Here is a 23,350-nt window from a genome sequence, read left to right on the forward strand (position 1 = left end):
CACATGAGTGCACTTCTCTACCAAACTTTACACATGAGTTCGCTTCTCTACCAAACTTTACAAATAAGCTGCCAAACTTTGCAAATCAGAGTGCTTCTCTACTAAACTTTGCACATGAGTGTGCTTCTCTGCCAAACTTTACGCATGAGTGCACTTCTCTACCAAACTTTACACATGAGTGCGCTTCTCTGCCAAACTTTACACATAAGTGCGCTTCTCTGCCAAACTTTACACATGAGTGCGCTTCTCTGCCAAACTTTACACATGAGTGCGCTTCTCTGCCAAACTTTACACATGAGTGTGCTTCTCTGCCAATCTTTACACATGAGTGCGCTTCTCTGACAAACTTAATACATGAGTGCCCTTCTCTGCCTAACTTTGCACATGAGTGCCCTTCTTTGCCACATGAGTGCGCTGCTCTGCCAAACTTTACACATGAGTGCGCTTCTCTGCCAGACTTTACACATGAGTGCACTTCTCTGCCAAACTTTAAACATGAGTGCGCTTCTCTGCCAAACTTTACACATGAGTGCGCTTCTCTGCCAAACTTTACACATGAGTGCGCTTCTCTGCCAAACTTTACACATGAGTGCGCTTCTCTGACAAACTTAGTACATGAGTGCGCTTCTCTGACAAACTTAATACATGAGTGCCCTTCTCTGCCTAACTTTGCACATGAGTGCCCTTCTTTGCCACATGAGTGCGCTTCTCTGCCAAACTTTGCACATGAGTGCCCTTCTCTACCAAACTTTGCACATTAGTGCGCTTCTCTGCCAAACTTTGCACATGAGTGCGCTTCTCTGCCAAACTTTGCACATGAGTGCGCTTCTCTGACAAACTTTGCACATGAGTGCCCTTCTCTGACAAACTTTGCACATGAGTGCGCTTCTCTGCCAAACTTTGCACATGAGTGCCCTTCTCTGCCAAACTTTGCACATGAGTGCCCTTCTCTGCCAAACTTTGCACATGAGTGCCCTTCTCTGCCAAACTTTGCACATGAGTGCGCTTCTCTGCCAAACTTTGCACGAGTGCCCTTCTCTGCCAAACTTTGTACATGAGTGCGCTTCTCTACTACACTTTGCACATGAGTGCGCTTCTCTGACAAACTTTGCAAATCAGAGTGCTTCTCTACTAAACTTTGCACATGAGTGTGCTTCTCTGACAAACTTTGCACATGAGTGCGCTTCCGACACTGGTTATTGACAAATTGGGGACACATGCAGGAAACACAATTGGTAAAATAAGCTATATAAAGCTAGGAGCATGTCACTCAGTATGAACAAGTAGTGCATGTACTATGAAGACCTACAAAGCTTAAAATGTCTTGCTGAGGAACCTAATAACATTTGGGGGAGTCTAGGAATCTTTGCAAAGCATCACATACTACAAGGGGCATTGAGAATCTTCTATACACTTGCTTTACCCATATCCACAGCTGATCTTACATTTAGCCCAAGCGATTAGAGACAGTTGCCGAACGTAGAGAAATATATACTGCATACATTACTATGAAAAATACATGAAAAGCTCTCTCTGTAAGACAGGCAGACTATCTATGGTGATGCATAACATGTAATGCGATGCAGACTACCCAGAGTCCTCTGCTTCCGAGCCTTGGCTCCTGATCCCTGATCACAGATTCAGCATTAAACACTGCTAGGCCCGAGCCAGGATGGATTTGTGCTGGTAATGGGATGCTAATGCCTGTCTTGACATTGCTTGAATAATACATAACTCCGGCAGAGGCCAGAGAGAGAAGTCTGGGATTTCCAGTACAAGGTATAAAAGCGTCTCGCTCAGACACAACACAGACACAAGGGAAGCAGCAGAGAACGAGGCCGCCAACCCAGAATCCTCACCCAACGTCCAGACACGGGGTCCCCTGCCAACCCAGAATCCTCACCCTAAACTCTAGTTACGGGGTCCCCTGCCAACCCAGAATCCTCACCCTACATCCAGACACGGGGTCCCCTGCCAACCCAGAATCCTCACCCAACGTCCAGACACGGGGTCCCCCGCCAACCCTGAATCCTCACCCAACATCCAGACACGGGGTCCCTTGCCAACCCAGAATCCTCACCCTAAACTCTAGTCACGGGGTCCCCCGCCAGCCCAGAATCCTCACCCCAACGTCTAGACATGGGGTCCCCTGCCAACCCAGAATCCTCACCCTAAACTCTAGTCACGGGGTCCCCTGCCAACCCAGAATCCTCACCCTACATCCAGACACGGGGTCCCCTGCCAACCCAGAATCCTCACCCAACGTCCAGACATGGGGTCCCTGCCAACCCCAAATCCTCAACCTACATCCAGACACAGGGTCCCCTGCCAACCCAGAATCCTCACCCAACGTCCAGACACGGGGTCCCCCGCCAACCCATAATCCTCACCCAACATCCAGACACGGGGTCTCAACCCAGAATCCTCACCCTAAACTCTAGTCACGGGGTCCCCCGCCAGCCCAGAATCCTCACTCCAGACATGGGGACCACTGCCAACCCAGAATCCTCACCCAACATCCAGACACGGGGTCCCCTGCCAACCCAGAATCATCACCCTACATCCAGACATGGAGTCCCCTGCCAACCCAGAATCCTCACCCTAAACTCTAGTCACGGGGTCCCCTGCCAACCCAAAATCCTCACCCTACATCCAGACCCGGTGTCCCCTGCCAGCCCAGAACCCTCACCCCAAACTCCAGACATGGGGTCCCCTGCCAACCCAGAATCCTCACCCCAATCTCCAGACATGGGGTCCCCTGCCAGCCCAGAATCCTCACCCAACATCCAGACACAGGGTCCCCTGCCAACCCAGAATCCTCACCCTACATCCAGACACGGGGTCCCCTGCCAACCCAGAATCCTCACCCAACGTCCAGACAAGGGGTCCCCTGCGAGCCCAGAATCCTTACCCCAAACTCCAGACATGGGGTCCCCCGCCAGCCCAGAATCCTCACCCCAAACTCCAGACACGGGGTCCCCTGCCAACCCAGAATCCTCACCCCAAACTCCAGACATCGGGTCCCCCGCAAGCCCAGAATCCTCACCCCAAACTCTAGACATGGGGTCCCCTGCCAGCCCAAAATTTTCACCCCAAACTCCAGACATGGGGTCCCCCGCTAACCCAGAATCCTCACCCAACACCCAGACACTGGGTCCCTGCCAACCCCAAATCCTCACCCTACATCCAGACACGGGGTCCCTGCCAACCCAGAATCCTCACCCATTGTCCAGACACGGGGTCCCCCGCCAACCCAGAATCCTCACCCAACGTCCAGACACGGGGTCCCCTGCCAACCCAGAATCCTCACCCAACGTCCAGACACGGGGTCCCCCGCCAACCCAGAATCCTCACCCATTGTCCAGACACGGGGTCCCCCGCCAACCCAGAATCCTCACCCAACGTCCAGACACGGGGTCCCTGCCAACCCAGAATCCTCACCCAACATCCAGACAAGGGGTCCCCCGCCAGCCCAGAATCCTCGCTGCTACGCCCTCGCTCACCCCAAACTCCACACTTGGGGTCCCTGAACAATACAATGTTACAAAGGCACTGCATTGACGTATAATAGAATGCAGTAAATTATTCACGATACCCACATTTATGTTCAATATTCTGGTTCCAGTATCAGGAGCCCTTCCTATATCTATACGTTGCTTATATTGGTATGTAGCCCCACCCTCCCAGTGATGCTCTGCCTAGGCTGTTTAGCTATGTGGAATTCTTCTCATTCTCTGCATTTTGGCATTATTTTCACCGGTTTTAGAGCTCTCAGTAAACAAACATTCTGCAGAGCTGCACCTGACAGGACTAAAGATGTATCCACCTGTGATAGATTTCAGTCAATGTAAATCATGGAGAGGAAAGGTTCTACATTGGGCAAAAAAACTAACTAAATAATTTATTAATTAGTATTGTAAAAAAAAAGTAATTTTATTAATTACGTTATTTTCACTCGAGTTCCTCTTTAACCCATTAGTAGCTTCACATGAATTATCGTATGTGAGGTAAGTGCACTGCTATTGACTTCAGCTGGCAGAACTTTCTGTGCTGTAAATTCTTGAAATGCTTAGATGTCTCTCTACTAGCAGCCAGTATAGAAACTGAAAGCATAAGTCCTCTGTTATTGTCTCACACTGCCCCCTAGTGACAAGTGGCCATACATACATATTACAGCAGTACTAATTAGTAGCAGGGTAATGTAACAAATAAGAAATAAAGAGATGTGCTCAAATAAATTAGCCTGGCCTTAGCTTAACAACCACTTTGCTTCATACGTCAGCCATAGATTGTATTAGTAGGTACAAGATCAGCTCAAGCAGCTTTAGTTAAAAGGAAGCCATTCATAGTTCCTTCCATATTCTTCTCACTTAAACAAAAGTCTGCAGTTAAAGGATACCCGAAGTGACATGTGACATGATGAGATAGACATGGGTATGTACAGTGCCTAGCACACTAATAACTAGGCTGTGTTCCTTTTTTTTCTTTCTCTGCCCGAAAGAGTTAAATGTCAGGTATGTAAGTGGCTGACTCAGTCCTGACTCAGACAGGAAGTGACTACAGTGTGACCCTCACGGATAAGAAATTCCAACTATAAAACACTTTTCTAGCAGAAAATAGCTTCTGAGAGCAAGAAAGAGATAAACTGGGGAATTTCTTATCAGTGAGGGTCACGCTGTAGTCACTTCCTGTCTAAATCAGGACTAAGCCAGCCACTTACATACCTGATATTTAACACTTTCAGGCAGAGAAAGAAAAAAAGGAACACAGCATAGTTATTTGTGTGCTTGGCACTGTACAGACACATGTCTGTCTCATCATGTCACATGTCACTTCGGGTATCCTTTAAGATCCAAAATCTTGCTACAAGATAAGGAAGCAGCACTAGGCTGTGCACAGATGAATGTGGCAGAGGAGGGGGGGGGAGGGGGATAAAACCAGTGTCATTTAAACACCAGCAGCGTTTTCTTGGCACCCGGTGCATCTGCTGAACGTGTAATGCCATTCGGTAAGCGTTCGCTCATTTGCTGGATCGTCTCCAACAGCCCATTTATCAACTCTGGAATGCTAAATAAAAATGCTTGCAGAACATCTGTATAGCAATGACTGGATGCTTTCAGGGCAACCCCAAAAATCACCCACGAAGCTTCTCCAACAGGCAGCAGAGCTTGTCCAACAGGCAGTCCCGCTAAGGCCAAAACATGAACCTTTATATCAACCTCAGCATTTGCTCTAATCATTCAAGCTGGTGTAGGCGTTTGCACAGTGTTAGTGTTAAGCCTACAGACATCCTGCTTTGTGCAGTGCAGCCACGCCCGTTCATGGGCGGCGTTGCAGGTTGCATGTGCAAACTTCCAAAAAGTCCCATTGCGGAATCGGTGGTTTCGAAGAAGATGTGGGAAGCTTTTTGTAGGATCCAGAGAATTTCCTCTGCTGAGGTATGCAATTTTCTTACTTGTTAAAGTCTCGTGTTTGCTATGAAATCTGTATGCAGAACTCGGTATGTATGACAGTGTAATGCAGCCAAACCTCATTTTACCGAGTTTAAAAACTATTTTTTCTTTGAATTTTTTAAGAAATGGGTTCTCTAAAAAACTTCAAGGTCTTTGTGGAAAAGAAGGGTTTTGACTTGTCCCCACATATTTATGGTTAGTGCAAGCGTTTTTCACAATAAATGCGAAAAGCATTTACGTCAACCACTTTCGTCATTTCCCAAAACATGAATAGATTACGCAAAATCAATTTGAATTTTGAAACCGTTTTTTCTGCATTCGTATTTGCAAAATGTTACACAAAATGTCAAAATAACTACACAGCTAAGTGCAGTGTTTAGACATCCATCTGAACTCAGCATGAACTGCAAGACTTGGCGACACACCATACAATTTTTTAAATATCTTTTCAATTCAAGAATTGCAATCAATTTTTCTGACGGATTGTAACATTTCAAAAAAGTGACCAATGTACCACACAAACATGTTTAATTTTTCCCCAATTATGATAAAAATGATTGGAAAAAATTAAAGATATTTGCTAGGGTGTGTAAACTGACAATCCAACATACACCATACAATCTTTAGAAAAATTGAAGAAAAATTTCCAGCATTCTGGATCGATAAAAATCGAAAAAAGGTAAATCCGATCGGATTTTTCAGTTGAATGAAAAAAAAGCTTTCGATTTTTTTCGGGAGATCCGATCATATTTATCGAATTGCTGTAAAGTTGGATCATTTTATTGTATCGTGTATGGCTACCTTAAGGCCTCAATTCACTAAGCATTAGCGCATTTGATAATGCAGAAAACAGCTGATTTTACCGATCACCTTCCCAAATGCCAATTCACTAAACCTATTACCGCACCGAAAAGTAAAATGACCAACTAGAGAGGTAAATTATCAACTTGTGTGGTAAATATCTTAAGAAATGTCAAGAAATCGCAATTCACAAAGATTAAAGCATTCGGAAAGGCCTCTTTCCCACCAGGACGTTGCGTTTTAGGGGACGTTATAGGTCGCATAACGTGCCCCTAACGCTACGCCTGGTGGTGTTGGAGGAGGACGCTACCTATAGCTGTGTTATGCAGCTCCTGGTGCGCCTTTTTTGTGCTATGCGGAGACTACGTGTTCCGTATCATGTGGTCCTGCCAGCCAATCGCTGCACAAAGCGGCCGCTCCAGGAACTAAACACTGCACGTCACACAGTGCAGTGAATATTAAAGAGAATCTGTATTGTTAAAATCGCACAAAAGTAAACATACCAGTGCGTTAGGGGACATGTCCTATTACCATCTGTCACAATTTCGCCGCTCCTCGCCGCATTAAAAGTGGTTAAAAACAGTTTTAAAAAGTTTGTTTATAAACAAACAAAATGGCCACCAAAACAGGAAGTAGGTTGATGTACAGTATTTCCACACATAGAAAATACATTCATACACAAGCAGGCTGTATACATCCTTCCTTTTGTATCTCAAGAGATCATTATACACAGGCAGTGTGCATAGAGGGGCCAGGAGGGGGGAGATGCATCACAGAACCACAACACTGAAGAACTTGGCAGCCTTCCAGACAGGCTGACAAGTCTGACAAGAGAGAGATAAGTTGATTTATTACAGAGACTGTGATAGTACAAAGTGCTGCAGTAAGCCAGAACACATTAGAATAGCTTTTGGAACTTGTAGGATGATAAAAAACAGGATGTAATTTTTGTTACGGAGTCTCTTTAAATAGCCATGTGCCTGGCCGCGGAGGAGGAGGGGAGACCTCCTCCTTCAACATCACTGAGCATGTGCAAACAGTCTAACGCGGCTTAGCTGCGTATAACGCACAGCATGCAGCACTTTAACTTGACATGCAACGTGGGCACTGTGAACAGCCTATTTAGTATTTATTGCTGTGAGTTGGGCTGCGTTACAGGCTGCACTAACGTGCGCCTGTAACGTCTTACTGTGAAAGCAGCCTTCATCAAGCAAAAGTGTTTAGTATTTATCTTCATCTCTGAGCAGCCAATAATTCACTCTCTCCATGCGGTAACATAGACAGATGCAGCAGACAGCCAGTAGGGAGAGGCAGGCAGCCAATAGGGAGAGCCATACAGCCCTGCTTCTCACCCTATTTGGTCCTATACTCTGGAGGGTGGGACTTCAGAATGCAGAGCAGGGGAAGGAGACGTTTTAAAAAGCTTTTCTTTATCCATTTGGCTGTGCAAATCTATATACTGGTATACAGAAGAGCTCCCTCTGGTGGCTGCAGTAAAGCGATGCCGAGGATGCACTGGGCAGGAAAGCCCCCGACTCACATGCTCACAGACTCACAGTTTCCTGCCTGACTGCTGACCTGCTCTACAACTGGCGAGTGAGACTTAAAGAGGAACTCCAGTGAAAATAATGTAATAAAAAAAGTGCTTCATTTTTACAATAATTATGTATACATGATTTAGTCAGTGTTTGCTTATTGTAAAATCTTTCCTCTCCCAGATTCACATTCTGACATGTATTACATGGTGACATTGTTACCGTGGGCAGATTATGTAGCTGTTTCTAGCTGTTCTGGCTTTAACAGACAGCTGTAAACAGCCATTTCCTGTCTGTGAACATTGTTACATTGTGGCAGTTTGCCCAGAGTACCGTACGGTACCAGAGCCTCTTGTGGGAGGGGTTTCAGCACAAAATCAGTCATACAATGCCCCCTGATGGTCTGTTTGTGAAAATCATTATATTTCTCATGTAAAAGTGGGTATCAGCTACTGATTGGGATAAAGTTCAATTCTTGGTCGGAGTTTCTCTTTAAGGCCCATACACACGCCGGGCGGATCGCTGAAAACCAGTCTTATCACCCGAACGATAGTCTGTACACACGCCGGATTTGACGTGCGAACGACGGAACGTTCAAACGACGGGTCGTTCGCAAAAATCCGACGTGTGTATGGGCCTTTACCGAGCCGGGCTTAGTAAATTGAAGCATGTTTGTTCGGTAAATCAACAAACTTGGACCACATGGGGGAAATCTTAGTGAATTTGGAAACAAGTGTAAAATACTGAATGCCGTATTTTACTGATCTAAATGATTTTACTGAACTGCCCTTACTGAATTGAGGCCTGAGTCTGATGTGCATTGAGTTATTATTATGTAGTATTTTTTATATGGAGCCAATATCTTCTGCAGCGTTTTACAGAATATACATAGTATTTTCAATAATGTCTAGTACACACAAAGGCCTGGTGCACACCAGAGGAGTTTTTCTAAGCGTTTTGAGTTTTTAAATCTGCTGCTAATGTTATCCTATGTGTCTGTGTACACTGGAGCGATGAGGTTTTGTAAAAAAAAAAACCATAGCATTACATTGGGAAGAGATTTTGAAACCTCTAAAAGCTCTTCCCAATGTAAGGCCCAGTGCACACCGAGCGTTTTTTGGTGCGATCCGCCGGCCGCATCCGCCTGGAAAAACGCTTGTCTAATGTATTGCAATGGGATGGTGCACACCGGCGGTTTGAGGTTTTTGCCAAGCCGCAAACGCGCCTCCTGCTGCACGTTTGCGGATTTCGGAAGCGTTTCGTCCTCAATGTAAAGTATAGGAAAAACGCAAACCGCTCTGAAAAACGCTAGTTCAGAGCGGTTTGCCAGGCATTTTTGTTACAGAAGATGTTCAGTAACAGCTTTTACTGTAACAATATGTGTAATCTGCTACACAAAAACGCACCCAAAACCGCTAGGTATGTTTAGAAAACCTCTCTAAACATACCTAGAATCGCTCTGAAATCAGCTCCCAAAACCGCTAGCGTATTGCGGATCTGCTAGCGGTTTTGGTGTGCACTGGGCCTAATGCTATTTTTTTTTTTTTTTACAAAACTTGATTGCTGCAGTGTGCACAGACACATAGGATATCATTAGCAGCAGATTTAAAAACTCAAAACGCTCAGCACTACAAATGATATTACCAGATCTTAACACAGTCCCATTGAGATTGGCGGGCCTCAAGAACCTTAATGATCTATACAAGGATGACGCATTAAGGGCTGGAACCCACAGGAGCGCTTTTGGCAGCGTTTTGGCAGCACTGCGATACGCTAGCAGTTTGCCAAAACGCTGGGCTAATGTTAATGGATGGGGCAACTTCCACAGGAGCGTTTGCGTTTCCCAGAAACGCAAACGCAGGACCTGCAGCATTTTGGGAGCGTTAGCGCTTCAATGTAAAGTATTGAAACGCTAGCAGAAACGCTCAGCAACACCTAAACTGAGCGGTTTTGCTAGCATTTTGCGGTTCAGCACACTGTAACAAAATGAAAAATAATTCACAGGACCAATCAGGATAAAAACGCAAAACGCAAAACGCTACGCACCCGCTGGGGAAAAAAATACAATGTTGCAAAACACAACCAAAAACGCGCATGAATCCGCTTGCAAACCGCTCAGACAAAACGCTAGCGGTTGCGTTTTGCGTTTGCTGATTTCAGTGGGTTCCAGGCCTAAGACCCTTCACAGAAATTGTAAAGAAATACAATCTACCTACTACATACCATTTTACTTGGCAGAGGATTGCTAGTTTCCTAAGAACAAATAAGATAAAAATCCCTGAAATGAATAGCCAGATTATCACAATGTTGAACTCAACCCTACCATACAAAGGGGGAATATCAGTGTGGTACAACGAAATTATAACCAACACGCTCTCCCATTGAAAAATATGCCCAAACATGGTCGTATGATATGGGTATCAACTTACCAACAGAACAGATAATTAGAGCAACTAGGAAATTATCACAATTATCCAAATGTAATTCACACTGGGAACAACATATAAAAATCTTAACCAGATGGTATATAACACCTAGGAAACTAGCAACCTTCTCATCAAACACTTCCTCATTGTGTTGGAAATGTTCGCGTTTCACAGGTACTTTACTCCATATGCTCTGGGAGTGCCCAATAGTCTCAGACCTTTGGACCTCAGTAGAGCAACAAATAAAACAGAAATGGGATCCTATGTTCCAATTAACACCCCAAATGGCACTACTCTGCATAGATATAGAAAAAACCAACCCGAGATACCGTATGCAAATTTGCCACTTACTCCTAGCCTCCCAATGCATAATATCCTCCAATTGGAAGTCCACGGATAAACTAGATTTTGCCAACCTTTTAACGACATTTAATCGCAATATTATAATGGAAAACTACTTAAAGAGAATCTGTATTGTTAAAATCGCTCAAAAGTAAACATACCAGTGCGTTAGGGGACATCTCCTATTACCCTCTGTCACAATTTCGCCGCTCCTCGCCGCATTAAAAGTGGTTAAAAACAGTTTTAAAAAGTTTGTTTGTAAACAAACAAAATGGCCACCAAAACAGGAAGTAGGTTGATGTACAGTATGTCCACACATAGAAAATACATCCATACACAAGCAGGCTGTATACAGCATTCCTTTTGAATCTCAAGAGATCATTTGTGTGTTTCTTTCTCCCTGCAGAATCTCATGCACTGAAGTTTCAGGCTGCTCTTTTCTTCTTGCAAACAGCTTTGCCCTTGTTTGTAATTCCTCAGTATGTGAAAGCCCAGCCAGCTCAGAGGACGATTTATCCAGCTGATTAGAGCAGCTTCTCTCTTCTCTCTTATCTAAATAACACACAGGCAGTGTGCATAGAGGGGCCAGAAAGGGTGAGTTCATAGCAGAACCACAACACTGAAGAACTTGGCAGCCTTCCAGACACAGGCCGACAAGTCTGACAGGGGAAAGATACATTGATTTATTACAGAGACTGTCATAGTAGAAAGTGCTGCAGTAAGCCAGAACACATTAGAATAGCTTTTGGAACATGTAGGATGATAAAAAACAGGATGCAATTTTTGTTACGGAGTCTCTTTAAGGCCAAATGGAGCCTTTACGGAATAGATAAGATACATAAATGAAACTACAGCCATATAGTAACTGGACTCAATCAATAATTACAGAGTTATTATGAGTAGTAAGTGAGAACAACAGTTAAAGGGATACTGTAGGGGGGGGGGTCGGGGGAAAATGAGCTGAACTTACCCGGGGCTTCTAATGGTCCCCCGCAGACATCCTGTGTTGGCGCAGCCACTCACCGATGCTCCGGCCCCGCCTCCAGTTCACTTCTGGAATTTCTGACTTTAAAGTCAGAAAACCACTGCGCCTGCACGCCCGTGTCCTCGCTCCCGCTGATGTCACCAGGAGTGTACTGCGCAGACACAGACCATACTGGGCCTGCGCTGTGCGCTCTTGATGACATCAGCGGGATCGAGGACACGGCAACGCAGGCGCAGTGGTTTTCAGACTTTAAAGTCTGAAATTCCAGAAGTGAACCGGAGGCGGGGCTGGAGCATCGGTGAGCGGCTGCGTGGGCACAGGATGTCTGCAGGGGACCATTAGAAGCCCCGGGTAAGTTCAGCTCATTTTCCCCTGACCCCCTACAGTATCCCTTTAAGATGTGTTATGTTATGCTATGTATGTCTATTTAGTTTTGTTTGTTTCTGTTGTTACTAGACATACTATATTCACCCACACCTATCATATACAGGAAGATCCTGAATCTGACTCCCCATCCTAAGTAGACGCACTACATTTCTCTGGAATGAGCACAAGAGCAATAGCACAGTATATCAGAAAAGATTATGATACAAGTAAATACATTAACTGTAGATCTGTTAGTGGAGTGACTTAGCACATAATTCCCTCTCCCTACGTTGCAATTGACAGGTCAATAGACCACTGAGTCAATTGAACAAACAGCTGGAAGGAACCTACCCCTGCCAGTCAGCCATAGAGGTTAGAAATTGACTGGATAGGAAGTCTACTTCCAGCACTCTACAATTTAATACTATACACCCCACCAGCAAACTCCTACTACCCAGATTACCTATGCATATACTGCCCCTGCTCACACACATTTTCTACTCAAGCGTTGTCATAATACTTGTAGTGTATTGTTATGTTGGAAGCTATGTTACAAATCCTATGTCAAATCCTGCATATGATTTAATAAAAATTATTGTTGGAAAAAAACTCAAAACGCTCAGAAAATCTCCTCTGGTATGCACCAGGCCAAAATGCTTCTTTTTATCTGCTACTTTTGTTAAGCAATATGAGCAGTGCTGAAACGCTGCATTCCCGCGTCAGTACAACTACCACTGGGAACCTTGCCTGACAGATAAACAACCATAGCTCCCAACTGTACCTCTTTTGGAAGGACAGTCCCTCTTTGGGAGCCCTGTCCCTATGTCCCTCTTTCCTCCTCACTTGTCCCTCTTTCAGGACTTTGTCCCTCTTTCTATGTAAATAAATGTATTTCTCTACTAAAAAAATGTGTTTGATTGACTCTAAACTTTATTCCCATTCTTTACATTAATATATTACTAATTTTAAAATGTTACTATGAAGGATAGAAAGGACCAGTGTAGTTTGAATTATAAACAACATATTTTTCTTATGAAATCTTTATGGTATGCGTGACTAGGGGTGTGATGGGGCGTGATCAGGGGTGTGCCAGGGGCGTGGCTTAAGTGTCCCTCTTTCTCATCTCAAAAAGTTGGAAGGTATGAGACAACAATAACTAAATTATTACAGTATTCCTGTATTGTATCTGGGAATATGGCTGGGCACCCACAGAAGGTACAGGGATGTAACATATTTGTGCAAAATATAGTTAGCTATAGTTGTGGCTACTGCCTAGGCGCAGAAAGCTCCTGGTGACGGGAGTGTGACAGACAGGGGGCGTGCACAATCAGGCTGTGCATACACCGACTGAAGCCGACTTGCGCCCTGGGGAGGAAGTCCCAGGTACGTATAATTTTTTTTCCCCATCTCAGGTACACTTTAAAGGGGACCTGAGACGGGGATAATGGCAATATTTATACTTACCTGGGTCTTCCTCTAGCTCCATGAGGTGCGTGAGCTCCCTCGCTGACCTCTTTGTTCAATTATGATAGCTCCTGGTATTCTGGACAGTTGCAGTCAGTTGTCTGCTTCTGCACATGCGCAGGCAGGTGCTCACTGCGCACCTGTGTTCGGAAGCATCCTGCGGCAGTGCAGGCACAGAACGCTCCTGGGCTTGGAAGCGCAGCGGGAGAAGCGTGCACGGCTGGGCCACGCATGCGCAGAATAGCGCATCCAGCCAGAATCCCGGGAACTATTACCCACAGACCTCATGGAGCTGGAGGAAGCCCCAGGTAAGTATAAAACTGCTATTATCCCCGTCTCGGGTTCTCTTTAAGGAAAACTGTAAAAGAGGAACTGTAGTCAAAAACATAATGAATAAAATTGCTTGTTTTTTTATAATATTAATTTAGGCAGTGTTTGCCCACTTTAAAAGCTTCAGCATCTCCTCCACCAACGGCAGCGGGGCTGAACTTCCGACATGTCTTCAGGGTCCCGATCACATGATATGACATGTGATCAGGATCCAGGGTACAGTAGTATGGATGTAATAAGGATGGACAACGGCCGTCAGTAACTGCCGTTTACCGCTTTTCCTTTAAAAGATAGTTAGACGATGACGATTGGAACGATCATCTATCTCTCATTTTGACAGATGACATCTTGCCGTAGGTATGGTCATTTAGGCGGCAGCAAGGGACTTCTTCGTCCAAACTTCTCATCTGCCAGACAAGACTTGGCGTGTTAATGCTCCCCCCCCCCGTTGGCTTGACATTGAGCGTGTCACCAGAAATGAGAGTTGATGCTGAAGAGCGGGGACTCGAGCGCAGATTGGAAAGCTATAACGGTATTGATATAAATGAGACGGCCAGCTAAAGTGTTGATACAAATGAATTGATAGATGTCCCCTCGAAGAAAGCGCTTCTTATTGGGATGTAAATGAGGTCCCAGTCAGAGAAGGCGGCGGGCAGGAAATTGGATCTTATTATGGGGAAGATTAGGTGTGAAGTGTTCTTGAGAGGACACTGGGAGACCCGGTGAGATGATGAGACAGAGCCTTGTCACTGTGTCATCCTTGTTATCTGCCCGGGCCCAGGAGGGAACCGCATGTCATTCTTTGTGGAGATAACAGAGCATCGGACAACACAAGGTGAATGGAATGGCCTGTGGAGCGTCTATTGTTTCCTGTAACCGCTTCAATGTGCCGCTCTTTCCTCTCAGTCAATGAGGAGCCCGCCAACGTTCCCGGCCTCATAACGCACCGCTGATTGAAATGACAAAAGTCGCTGTAAATAACGCCTGTAAAGGATATAGACCGTTTCCCGTGTTTTTCATCGCCTGGCGCCTGAAGTAAATGCTACAAATGCCATCCGTGGCTGTTTTTGCAAACACTGTAGTGAGTGAAAAAGGACGTGTATTTTTGCAAAATAAAAATAATGGAAAATACATACTAAATCTACAGTGACCTCCCCAGTTGTCTAATCATTCTCTCAAATTTCCAGTTAGTCTGAAACACGCCTGTTGTCACATGGGCATATCTCATTACTTTGAGAGCCAGGAAAAAGGGGCGCTAAAACCTGCCCCTGCCATACTTTTAACCACACCCCAATTTTACATGCAGTTCCCTGGTGTCAAAAGGTCCGCCCTCCCACCCTATACAGTTCCTTGGTGTCTAGCAGTCCCCACCTTTTTATACAGTTCCTGGTGACCCCCATCATGCAGTTCCCTGGTATCTAATGACTCCCTTATGCAGTTACCAGGTGTCTACTGCCTCCTCCCCCTTCCCTGGTATCTAGTGACCCCCACCATACAGTTCCCTGGTGTCTAGTAACTCCCTTATGCAGTTAGCTGGTGTCTAGTAGTTATTCTCCCTTTTATTCAGTTCCCTGGTGTCTAGTGACCCCCTTATGCAGTTAACTGGTGTCTAGTGGTTCCTCCCCCTTTCTTTTTATACAGTTCCCTGGTGTCTAGTGACCCTCCCTATTCAGTGCCCTGGTGCAAAGTACATCCCCTATACAGTTCCCTGGTGCCCAGTGGTCGCCCTGCCACCACTATACAAGTGGTCGCCCAGCCACCACTATACAGTTTCCTGGTGTTTGTTGGTCCTCCCTCCACCATATAGCTTCCCTGGTGTCTGATGGTTCCCCCTCTGCTGGGGGGGGGGGGGGGGTAGTATTTAAACACTTTTGTGTGTATAGGTTCTAAGCTTGATCAATAAAATAAAACAATAATCTGTAAAGCACACAAAACAAATGATGACTCGACAACCACCCATCAGAATCAATCCTGGAGCTGAAAGTGACTGGTGAGGAACAGGTTCTCTTTATCTGACATAGACAGGTATGTCTGCAGCTTCTGCTTGTTATGTGTCGCTCCTGATACCCGACAAAGGCCCACCGTGCCAAATATGTTCCAGGGAAGATATGCGGAGACTGTCGGAGCCACGCGAGGGCCCAGCTGACCGCCGTCTCCCCCCCGGCGCCGTCACTGAGCTGTGACACTGCAGGAAAATGATAATTAATCCACCAGAAAGAATTATCACTTACAGTAGGCTGTAAATCTGCTTTTATGCCTGCTTATCATAAAGCCTATTACAAATGTCACTTCCCCAAAATCTACTTAAAGCCTGCAAAAAAAATATAAAAAATTATGAACGCTTTACCCAGCAGGAGGGAGGGAGACAAATGCAAAAGCGCATCTTTGCATGACTGAATGACAAATGTGCTGCGCACGACGTCTACTGCTTCTGTCAGCTTCCACGAGCCTGCGGGCTGCTGGCCACGCCTCCTTTATGTAAATATCACTGGATCACCAGGGTGATCTGTGATACTATGTGCATGTGCAGGGCAGTTTCTGATATCACAAAGTAATGACTTCCATGTGGCCAGGCTGAATTATAATGATTAGAATTAAGTTTTCTTGCAGTGGGATGCGAAAGTTTGGGCAACCTTGTTAATTGTCAGGATTTTCCTGTATAAATCGTTGGTTGTTACGATAAAAAATGTCAGTTAAATATATCATATAGGAGACACACACAGTGATATTTGAGAAGTGAAAGTTTATTGGATTTACAGCAAGTGTGCAATAATTGTTTAAATAAAATTAGGCAGGTGCATAAATTTAGTCACTGTTGTCATTTTATTGATTCCAAAACCTTTAGAACTAGTTATGGGAATTCAAATTGGCTTGGTAAGCTCAGTGACCCCTGACCTACATATACAGGTGAATCTATTTATGAGAAAGAGTATTTAAGGGGCCCATTGTAAGTTTCCCTCCTCTTTTAATTTTATCTGAAGAGTAACAACACGGGGGTCTCAAAACAACTCTCAAATGACCCCAAGACAAAGATTGTTCACCATCATGGTTTAGGGGAAGGATACAGAAATCTGTCTCAGAGATTTCAGCTGTCTGTTTCCACAGTTAGGAACATATTGAGGAAATGGAAGGCTCAGTTCAAGTTAAGGCTCGAAGTGGCAGACCAAGAAAAATCTTGGATAGACAGAAGCGATGAATGGTGAGAACAGTCAGATTCAACCCACAGACCAGCGCCAAAGACCTACAACATCATCTTGCTGCAGACGGAGTCACTGTGCATCATTCAACCATTCAGCGCACTTTACACAAGGAGATGCTGTATGCGAGAGTGATGCAGAGGAAGCCTTTTCTCCGCCCACAGCACAAACAGAGCCACTTGAGGTATGCTAAAGCACATTTGGAAAAGCCAGCTTCATTTTGGAGTAAGGTGCTGTGGACTGATAAAACTTAAATTGAGTTATTTGGGCATAACAAGAGGCGTTATGCATGGAGGAAAAACAGCACAGCATTAAAAAAAAAACACCTGCTACCTACAGTAAAATATGGTGGTGGTTCCATCATGCTGTTGGGCTGTGTGGCCATTGCAGGGACTGGGAATCTTGTCAAAGTTGAGGGATGCATGGATTCCACTCAGTGGCCTCAATTCACGGAGCATTATCAAACGTTTATCAAACACTTTATCAAACGTTTGATAATTTACCTCATGGGGAAAATCTCACTAAGGTGTTATATATTTGTTGAACGTTTTATCGGTAAAACATTTGATAAATATATCACACCTTAGTGAATTTAAAATGAGATTTAAAATTGATAATGCTCCGTTAATTGAGGCCAGTATCAGCAGATTCTAGAGACCACTGTCCAGGAATCAGTGATAAAGCTGAAGCTGTGCCGGGGCTGGATCTTTCAACAAGACAACGACCCTAAACACTGTTTAAAATCCACTAAGGCATTCATGCAGAGGAACAAGTACAACGTTCTGGAATGGCCATCTCAGTCCCCAGACCTGAATATAATTGGAAATCTGTGGTGTGAGTTAAAGAGAGCTGTCCATGCTCGGAAGCCATCAAACCTGAATCCAGACTCTCATAGGAACCTACAGGAAGCCTTTAGAGGCTGTAATTTCTGCAAAAGGAGGATCTACTAAATATGAATTTTATTTATTTTTTGTGGTGCCAAAATGTATGCACCTGCCTAATTTTGTTTAAACAATTATCGCGCACTTTCTGTAAATCCAATAAACTTCATTTCACTTCTCAAATATGTGTGTGTGTGTGTCTCCTATATGATATATTTAACTGACATATTTTTTTGTACCAACCAACGATATATACAGGAAAATCATGACAATTAACAAGGTGGCACAAACTTTTGCATCCCACTGTATATGTGGAAATGTTTATCTTTTAAATTGCTTTATGAGTATCCTCTCGCCTGCTGCCTGACCCCGTTTCCTGCTTGTACACACGTCCAACCTGCCGTTCAAACAACAACTCAGACGACAAGGTGTTCGAAAAAGTTGGATGTGTGTACGTACCTTTACTGTGTGGCGTCGTGTCGCAGCACTCTACCCGCCGCCTGACGTCACATATGTGTCGCTGCGTCATCCCTCTGGCCCCTCCCCCCACATAGAACATAGAAATACAGCTGACTTTGCGTCTGTACAGACCGCCCAGTGAGGTCATCCAAGGGGATCGGGCCAAAGGTGTGTATGCATCTTAAAGGTGCCTATTAACAATCCAATTTCCATTTGGATGGTTGCAATCAGTCGGAAGCGATCGTTCAGGTCTCCCAACGGAGAGGAAACTTATAAGGGATGGGATCAGACTAAAAGTATTGTTTCGAAATTCAAATCAACCAATACAACAATCGCTCATCGTGATCAGCCCCATTAGTGATATCCACTCCAATCGTTCAGGAGATTGTATCGTTAGTGGCCACCTATACTCCCAAAATAAAATTTCAATATAGCCTACCCGCTTTCAATATATACATTAATGACTTGGATCTCTGTCCAGCAAGACCTTTTTATCCTTAATTACTAGGTGGGTAGGAGCAGATGGTCAACACCAAGGTATGTGGCCACACTCTTTTTATACAAGGGGTGGGGAGTGGTGGATGTAGATACCTCCAGGAGGGAAAAGAGGTCATTTGGCTCATCTGTGAGCTGAAAACCATAACACTGTGTTACAGAATTTGGCTTTCCCTGATATATGTACATCCCTGATGAAGCCCTGTGTGGAGGACAAAACATGTTGTGTGTGTGTATAGTGTGTGTGTGTGTGTGTGTGTGTGTGTGTGTGAGTGTGCACGTGCGCGCGTGTGTGTGTGTGTGTACAGTGTGTGCGCGTGTGTGTGTGTGTGTGTGTGTGTGTGTGTGTGTGTGTGTGTGTGTGTGTACAGTGTGTGCGTGTGTGTGTGTGTGTGTGTGTGTATAGTGTGTGTATAGTGTGTGTGTGTGTGTGTGTGTGTGTGTGTGTGTGTGTGTGTGTGTGTAACAACTGTGGATTCATTCAGGATCCTGCATCTCCAGTTACTGACAATGAGCGCAGCGGTTTGATACATGAGTTAGGCCTCATTCACATTAGGCAAGGCGTATGGCCATGCATTCGGACCGCAAGCGCACCAGAACGCACGCCATCCGCATCGGATTATTTGGGTGCTGGGGACAGCCTCTAGTAGAATATCGATAAAATGCTGCAGTAGGAGAACAGAGGCACCAGCAGGATAAAAATGGATAAAACCTTTAAAATTTGCTTGGAGGAAGTGGTGGACTTACCTCCATAAAGCAGACACGAAAGACTGTCTGAATAGTAGCAAACACTTATTATATAGTACCCCAAAAAGTGCAGTGCAACGCGTTTCGCAGGCCAAGCCCGCTTCATCAGGTAATAAACGTAGGTACAAAACAGAATTCTGGCAATAGCAGGTGTAGCGCCTCAGTGGTAACCCACGCTTGTGAGTATACTCTTCTCACTGATTATCCTTACTTTATTTGCATAACATACTACACTATATTGGGCTCTCGGTTTCTCTAAATTTTATCGGAAAAATACTGACATTTTACTTTTTCAGATGATTTTTGTACCGACTCCACAGCTCTGCATTAATGACCATTACTTTGGGACATACGATGTTGTGATCATGTGTCTACCCGATTGCCACAACTGTATGGCCTGTTTGATCCACGGAACTAAGCACTTGATGGACATTGATCATCTCTGATGGTTATCGGTTTGCTGGAAGGTTCCCTTGGATTTGTCACGATTTTTAATATTTTTGATGCCAAAGAAAAATTAACATATTGTAACAAAATGTAATGACTTTACATTAAAAGATGTTGCATGATTTCATGAAAAAATGTTTGTCACGCAAAAGCGCCAGCGAAAATTGTTCAGTTTCCTGCAGCCCATGTCTCGTTCACCTCCAATGCAAATTCTTGCATGTGGGGGAAAAACTGACGGCCTGCAGCATTTTTCTGCACCACTTATCTCTATTTTTAGCACCAGCTTCTGTGGAAGAATTCTAGCATATTCCCGCATAGGAACGCACGTGTTGTGTAGGAGAATTATATGTACAAGGAAATACTTAACATGGGGGGGAGGAAGTAGGCATCTGGTAGGAGATCACATTGGGTGATTGGCGTTTATTTTGACCCAATTCTAAAAATACAATGTACTTTTGCAAATCTTTTTTTCAAAATCGTAAATAGCATTTTTCGATGTAAAAATGAAAATTCCGAAGCAACATTGTCCGTCATTCCTCAAAGCTGCTACTTGCGCTTTGGATCTTTAACCACTTAAGTCTATCTGGACGGATATATCCATCCAGATAGACTGCCCCACTGCTGCTGCGCCGAGTGCGTGCTCCCGCCACCTTCCGTTAGCCCAGAGATCAATAAATGGGAACAACGTTCCCATTCATTGATCTAAGTCCCCGCCAGAAAAACCTGCATATCTGCACACAAAAAAAAAAACGGTATATCTGCACAAAAAAAAAGTTTCCCGTCCTCCTAATGCTTCCTGGAAGCGAGAACGTTCGCTGCAGGACTTTTTGACTGTGGCCATTTTGTGGCCAAATAGTAAAACTACACCCACATGCATTTTTCAAATAAACACATATTACATTTAAAATTAACTGTTTACCTCCCACACCAAAAATTAACCAAATCAAATTTTAAAAAAAAAATTACACTTAAAAAAAAAAAACATTAATAGTTACCTAAGGGTCTGAACTTTTTGAATATGCATGTCAAGAGAGTATATTACTATATTTTTATTTTAAATTATAATCTTGTAAATAGTGATGGACGCAAATTGAATAAATGCACCTTTATTTCCAAATAAAATATGGGCGCCATAAATTGTGATAGGGACATAATTTAAATGGTGTAATAACCGGTACAAATGGGCAAATAAAGTACATGGGTTTTAATTACTATAGCATGTATTAATTTCAAATTATAATGGCCAAAATCTGAGAAATAATGATTTTTTTCAATTTCTTTCTTAATCTTCCCGTTAAAATGGATTTATAATAAAATAATTCTTAGCAAATGTATCACCCAAAGAAAGCCTAAATGGTGGTGGAAAAAACAAGATATAAATCATTTCAGTGTGATAAGTAGTGATAAAGTTATTGGTGAATATATGGGAAGTGAAAGTTGCTCGGACGCATAAGGTGAAACAACATTGTAGGCTGAAGTGGTTAAATGATTTCTGAAAAATGAGTTCTCAGGCCTTGTTCACATTGCATTCTGATAGCGCTTGCGTTGGGCGTTTTTTTTTTCAATTCCCAGCGATTTCTATGCGTTGTGCGTTTTTGGTAAGAGTTTTTGTAAACGCTTTTTTGGGCGTTTTGTGATTTCTAAGTGTGCTAGGTCTTATTTTTAAAGGGAAAAGGACCTAAAAATCCCGGAAACACTTCACATTTAAAATGACAGGGAAAAAAACGCCCACGAAATCGCTGGCAAAAGCTCTTTTTCTAGTGCTTTGCCTATACCTCCCATAATCTCAAAATCACCCCGACAAAGTCCATGCAGTGCTTTTCTAATCGGAAAGCGAACGGAACACCCCAATCTGAACTAGCGTATAGGAAAGCATGGTTTAAGCGCTTTCAGGGCGATTTTGAAAAATCACCAGCACTTAAAAAAATGAAAAAGTGTGAATGAGCCCTCAGTTTGTCCCTAAAGATTTTTTTCTCTGCTGTGTAAGAGACTTTAGCGGTAGTGTAAGGAAGGAGTCGCAGACTATTGCCCGCAATCAGTGTGTATGTTTTAACATGTGTTTTTTTGTGTACTGTAGCCAGCGACTGTATGAGGAAAGGCAGGCATTGTGTGGACCATTGGTGCAGATTGTAAGCACAGCGACCCCATCATTGCATACGTTTTTCCAATGCGATAAAACCCTGCAGAATTTTTCCTGATTCCTCCCTAAGGGCTCAAACCCACTGGAGCGATTTTCTGAGCGTTTAGGGAGCGATTCAAACCGCTAGCTATTTCCCTAAACGCTCAGCTGTTAATGGATGGGCCAAATTCCACTGGAGCGATTGCGATTACCAAATCGCAAAACGCAGGACATGCAGCATTTTTCGCGTTTAGCGTTTCTGCAATGTAAGTATATAAGCGCTGGCATAATCGCTCATCAAAACCTGCACAAAACGATTTTGCTAGTGTTTTTTAACATTACTGCACACTGTAACAAAATTAAAAATAATTAAAAAGGACCAATCAGAATTAAAACGCAAATCGCTACACAATCGCTGGCAAAAACTGACACTTTTTAAAAACGCTACCAAAATCGCCCAAAAACGCTCATGAAATCGCTTACAAACCGCTCATTAAAAACGCTAGTGATTAGCGATAGTGCTTTGTAGTGGGTTCCAGGCCTGAAAGTTTTTTCGACCTTGCCATTCCACAGTTAAAAATGTTGTAAAAGTTTGAGCAAAAAAAGTAAAAAAAATCCCAAAGCGCACGAAAAAAATAAAAAGAGAGAAAAAAAGCTTATTTTGCTGCAGTTTACAAGATAATGGCTTGATTTCACAGATAAATAGTTGAAGTGAGGCTCTTTATTTGTGTGGGAGGCAGGCATGACTAGTCCCCGCTCCCATATATTATGCATTATGATGGTGGAGGCAGCTGTACAGGAGGCCTGGGACTTTCTCACGTGCGGGGTGAAGATTATCTCTGTACAAGTCTGCCCGGGGCTGCGCTTAATGCTTTGACCTTGTCAAGGTCACGGGGACCTGACCCGAGGATTTAAACCAGATTCCCGCACATCAAAGCCCTGACACCACTTCTGAGCCCTCCTTATCTGCCCCACATAGATCTGTGCAAGCAGAGGCCTAAAACAAAAATATGTCTTTATTATCGCTGCTAAACTTTCTCGCTTATTCTCTTAACCGAATCCAGGCTGCCAAAACAGAGCCTGTGACATGAGGGTCGATGTTATCAGCTGCAGAGCTGGGACAAGGTCCTCCAGCACCCAAGGCTGAGACACCAAAGTGCGCCCCTCCCTCTCTCCCACCCCAGCCGTCACACACTGATTGCTATTACACTAAGAGGTGCCCCAGGGCCCCAAACACCTCAATCTCTAGTTATCCAGCTTGCAGTGACTGCCATGTATCCCCTTTCCTTATTTCTTTCTGCTT

At 44.1% G+C, this 23,350-nt stretch overlaps 2 protein-coding genes across 4 annotated transcripts in view; one reads left to right on the forward strand and one right to left on the reverse strand.

Moving 5' to 3' along the window:
- Positions 1-23,350, reverse strand: part of CNTFR (ciliary neurotrophic factor receptor) — an 841,679-nt gene that overhangs the window by 657,383 nt on the left and 160,946 nt on the right. The gene's annotated exons all lie outside the window — the stretch shown is intronic.
- On the forward strand, positions 2,482-3,561 carry LOC137544146 (DNA-directed RNA polymerase II subunit RPB1-like). Its single transcript, XM_068265229.1, has one exon. The coding sequence runs from the start codon at positions 2,482-2,484 to the stop codon at positions 3,559-3,561; it is 1,080 nt and encodes a 359-aa protein (XP_068121330.1).

The sequence above is a fragment of the Hyperolius riggenbachi genome, chromosome 1, assembly GCF_040937935.1.
Source record: "Hyperolius riggenbachi isolate aHypRig1 chromosome 1, aHypRig1.pri, whole genome shotgun sequence".
NCBI lineage: Eukaryota > Metazoa > Chordata > Amphibia > Anura > Hyperoliidae > Hyperolius > Hyperolius riggenbachi.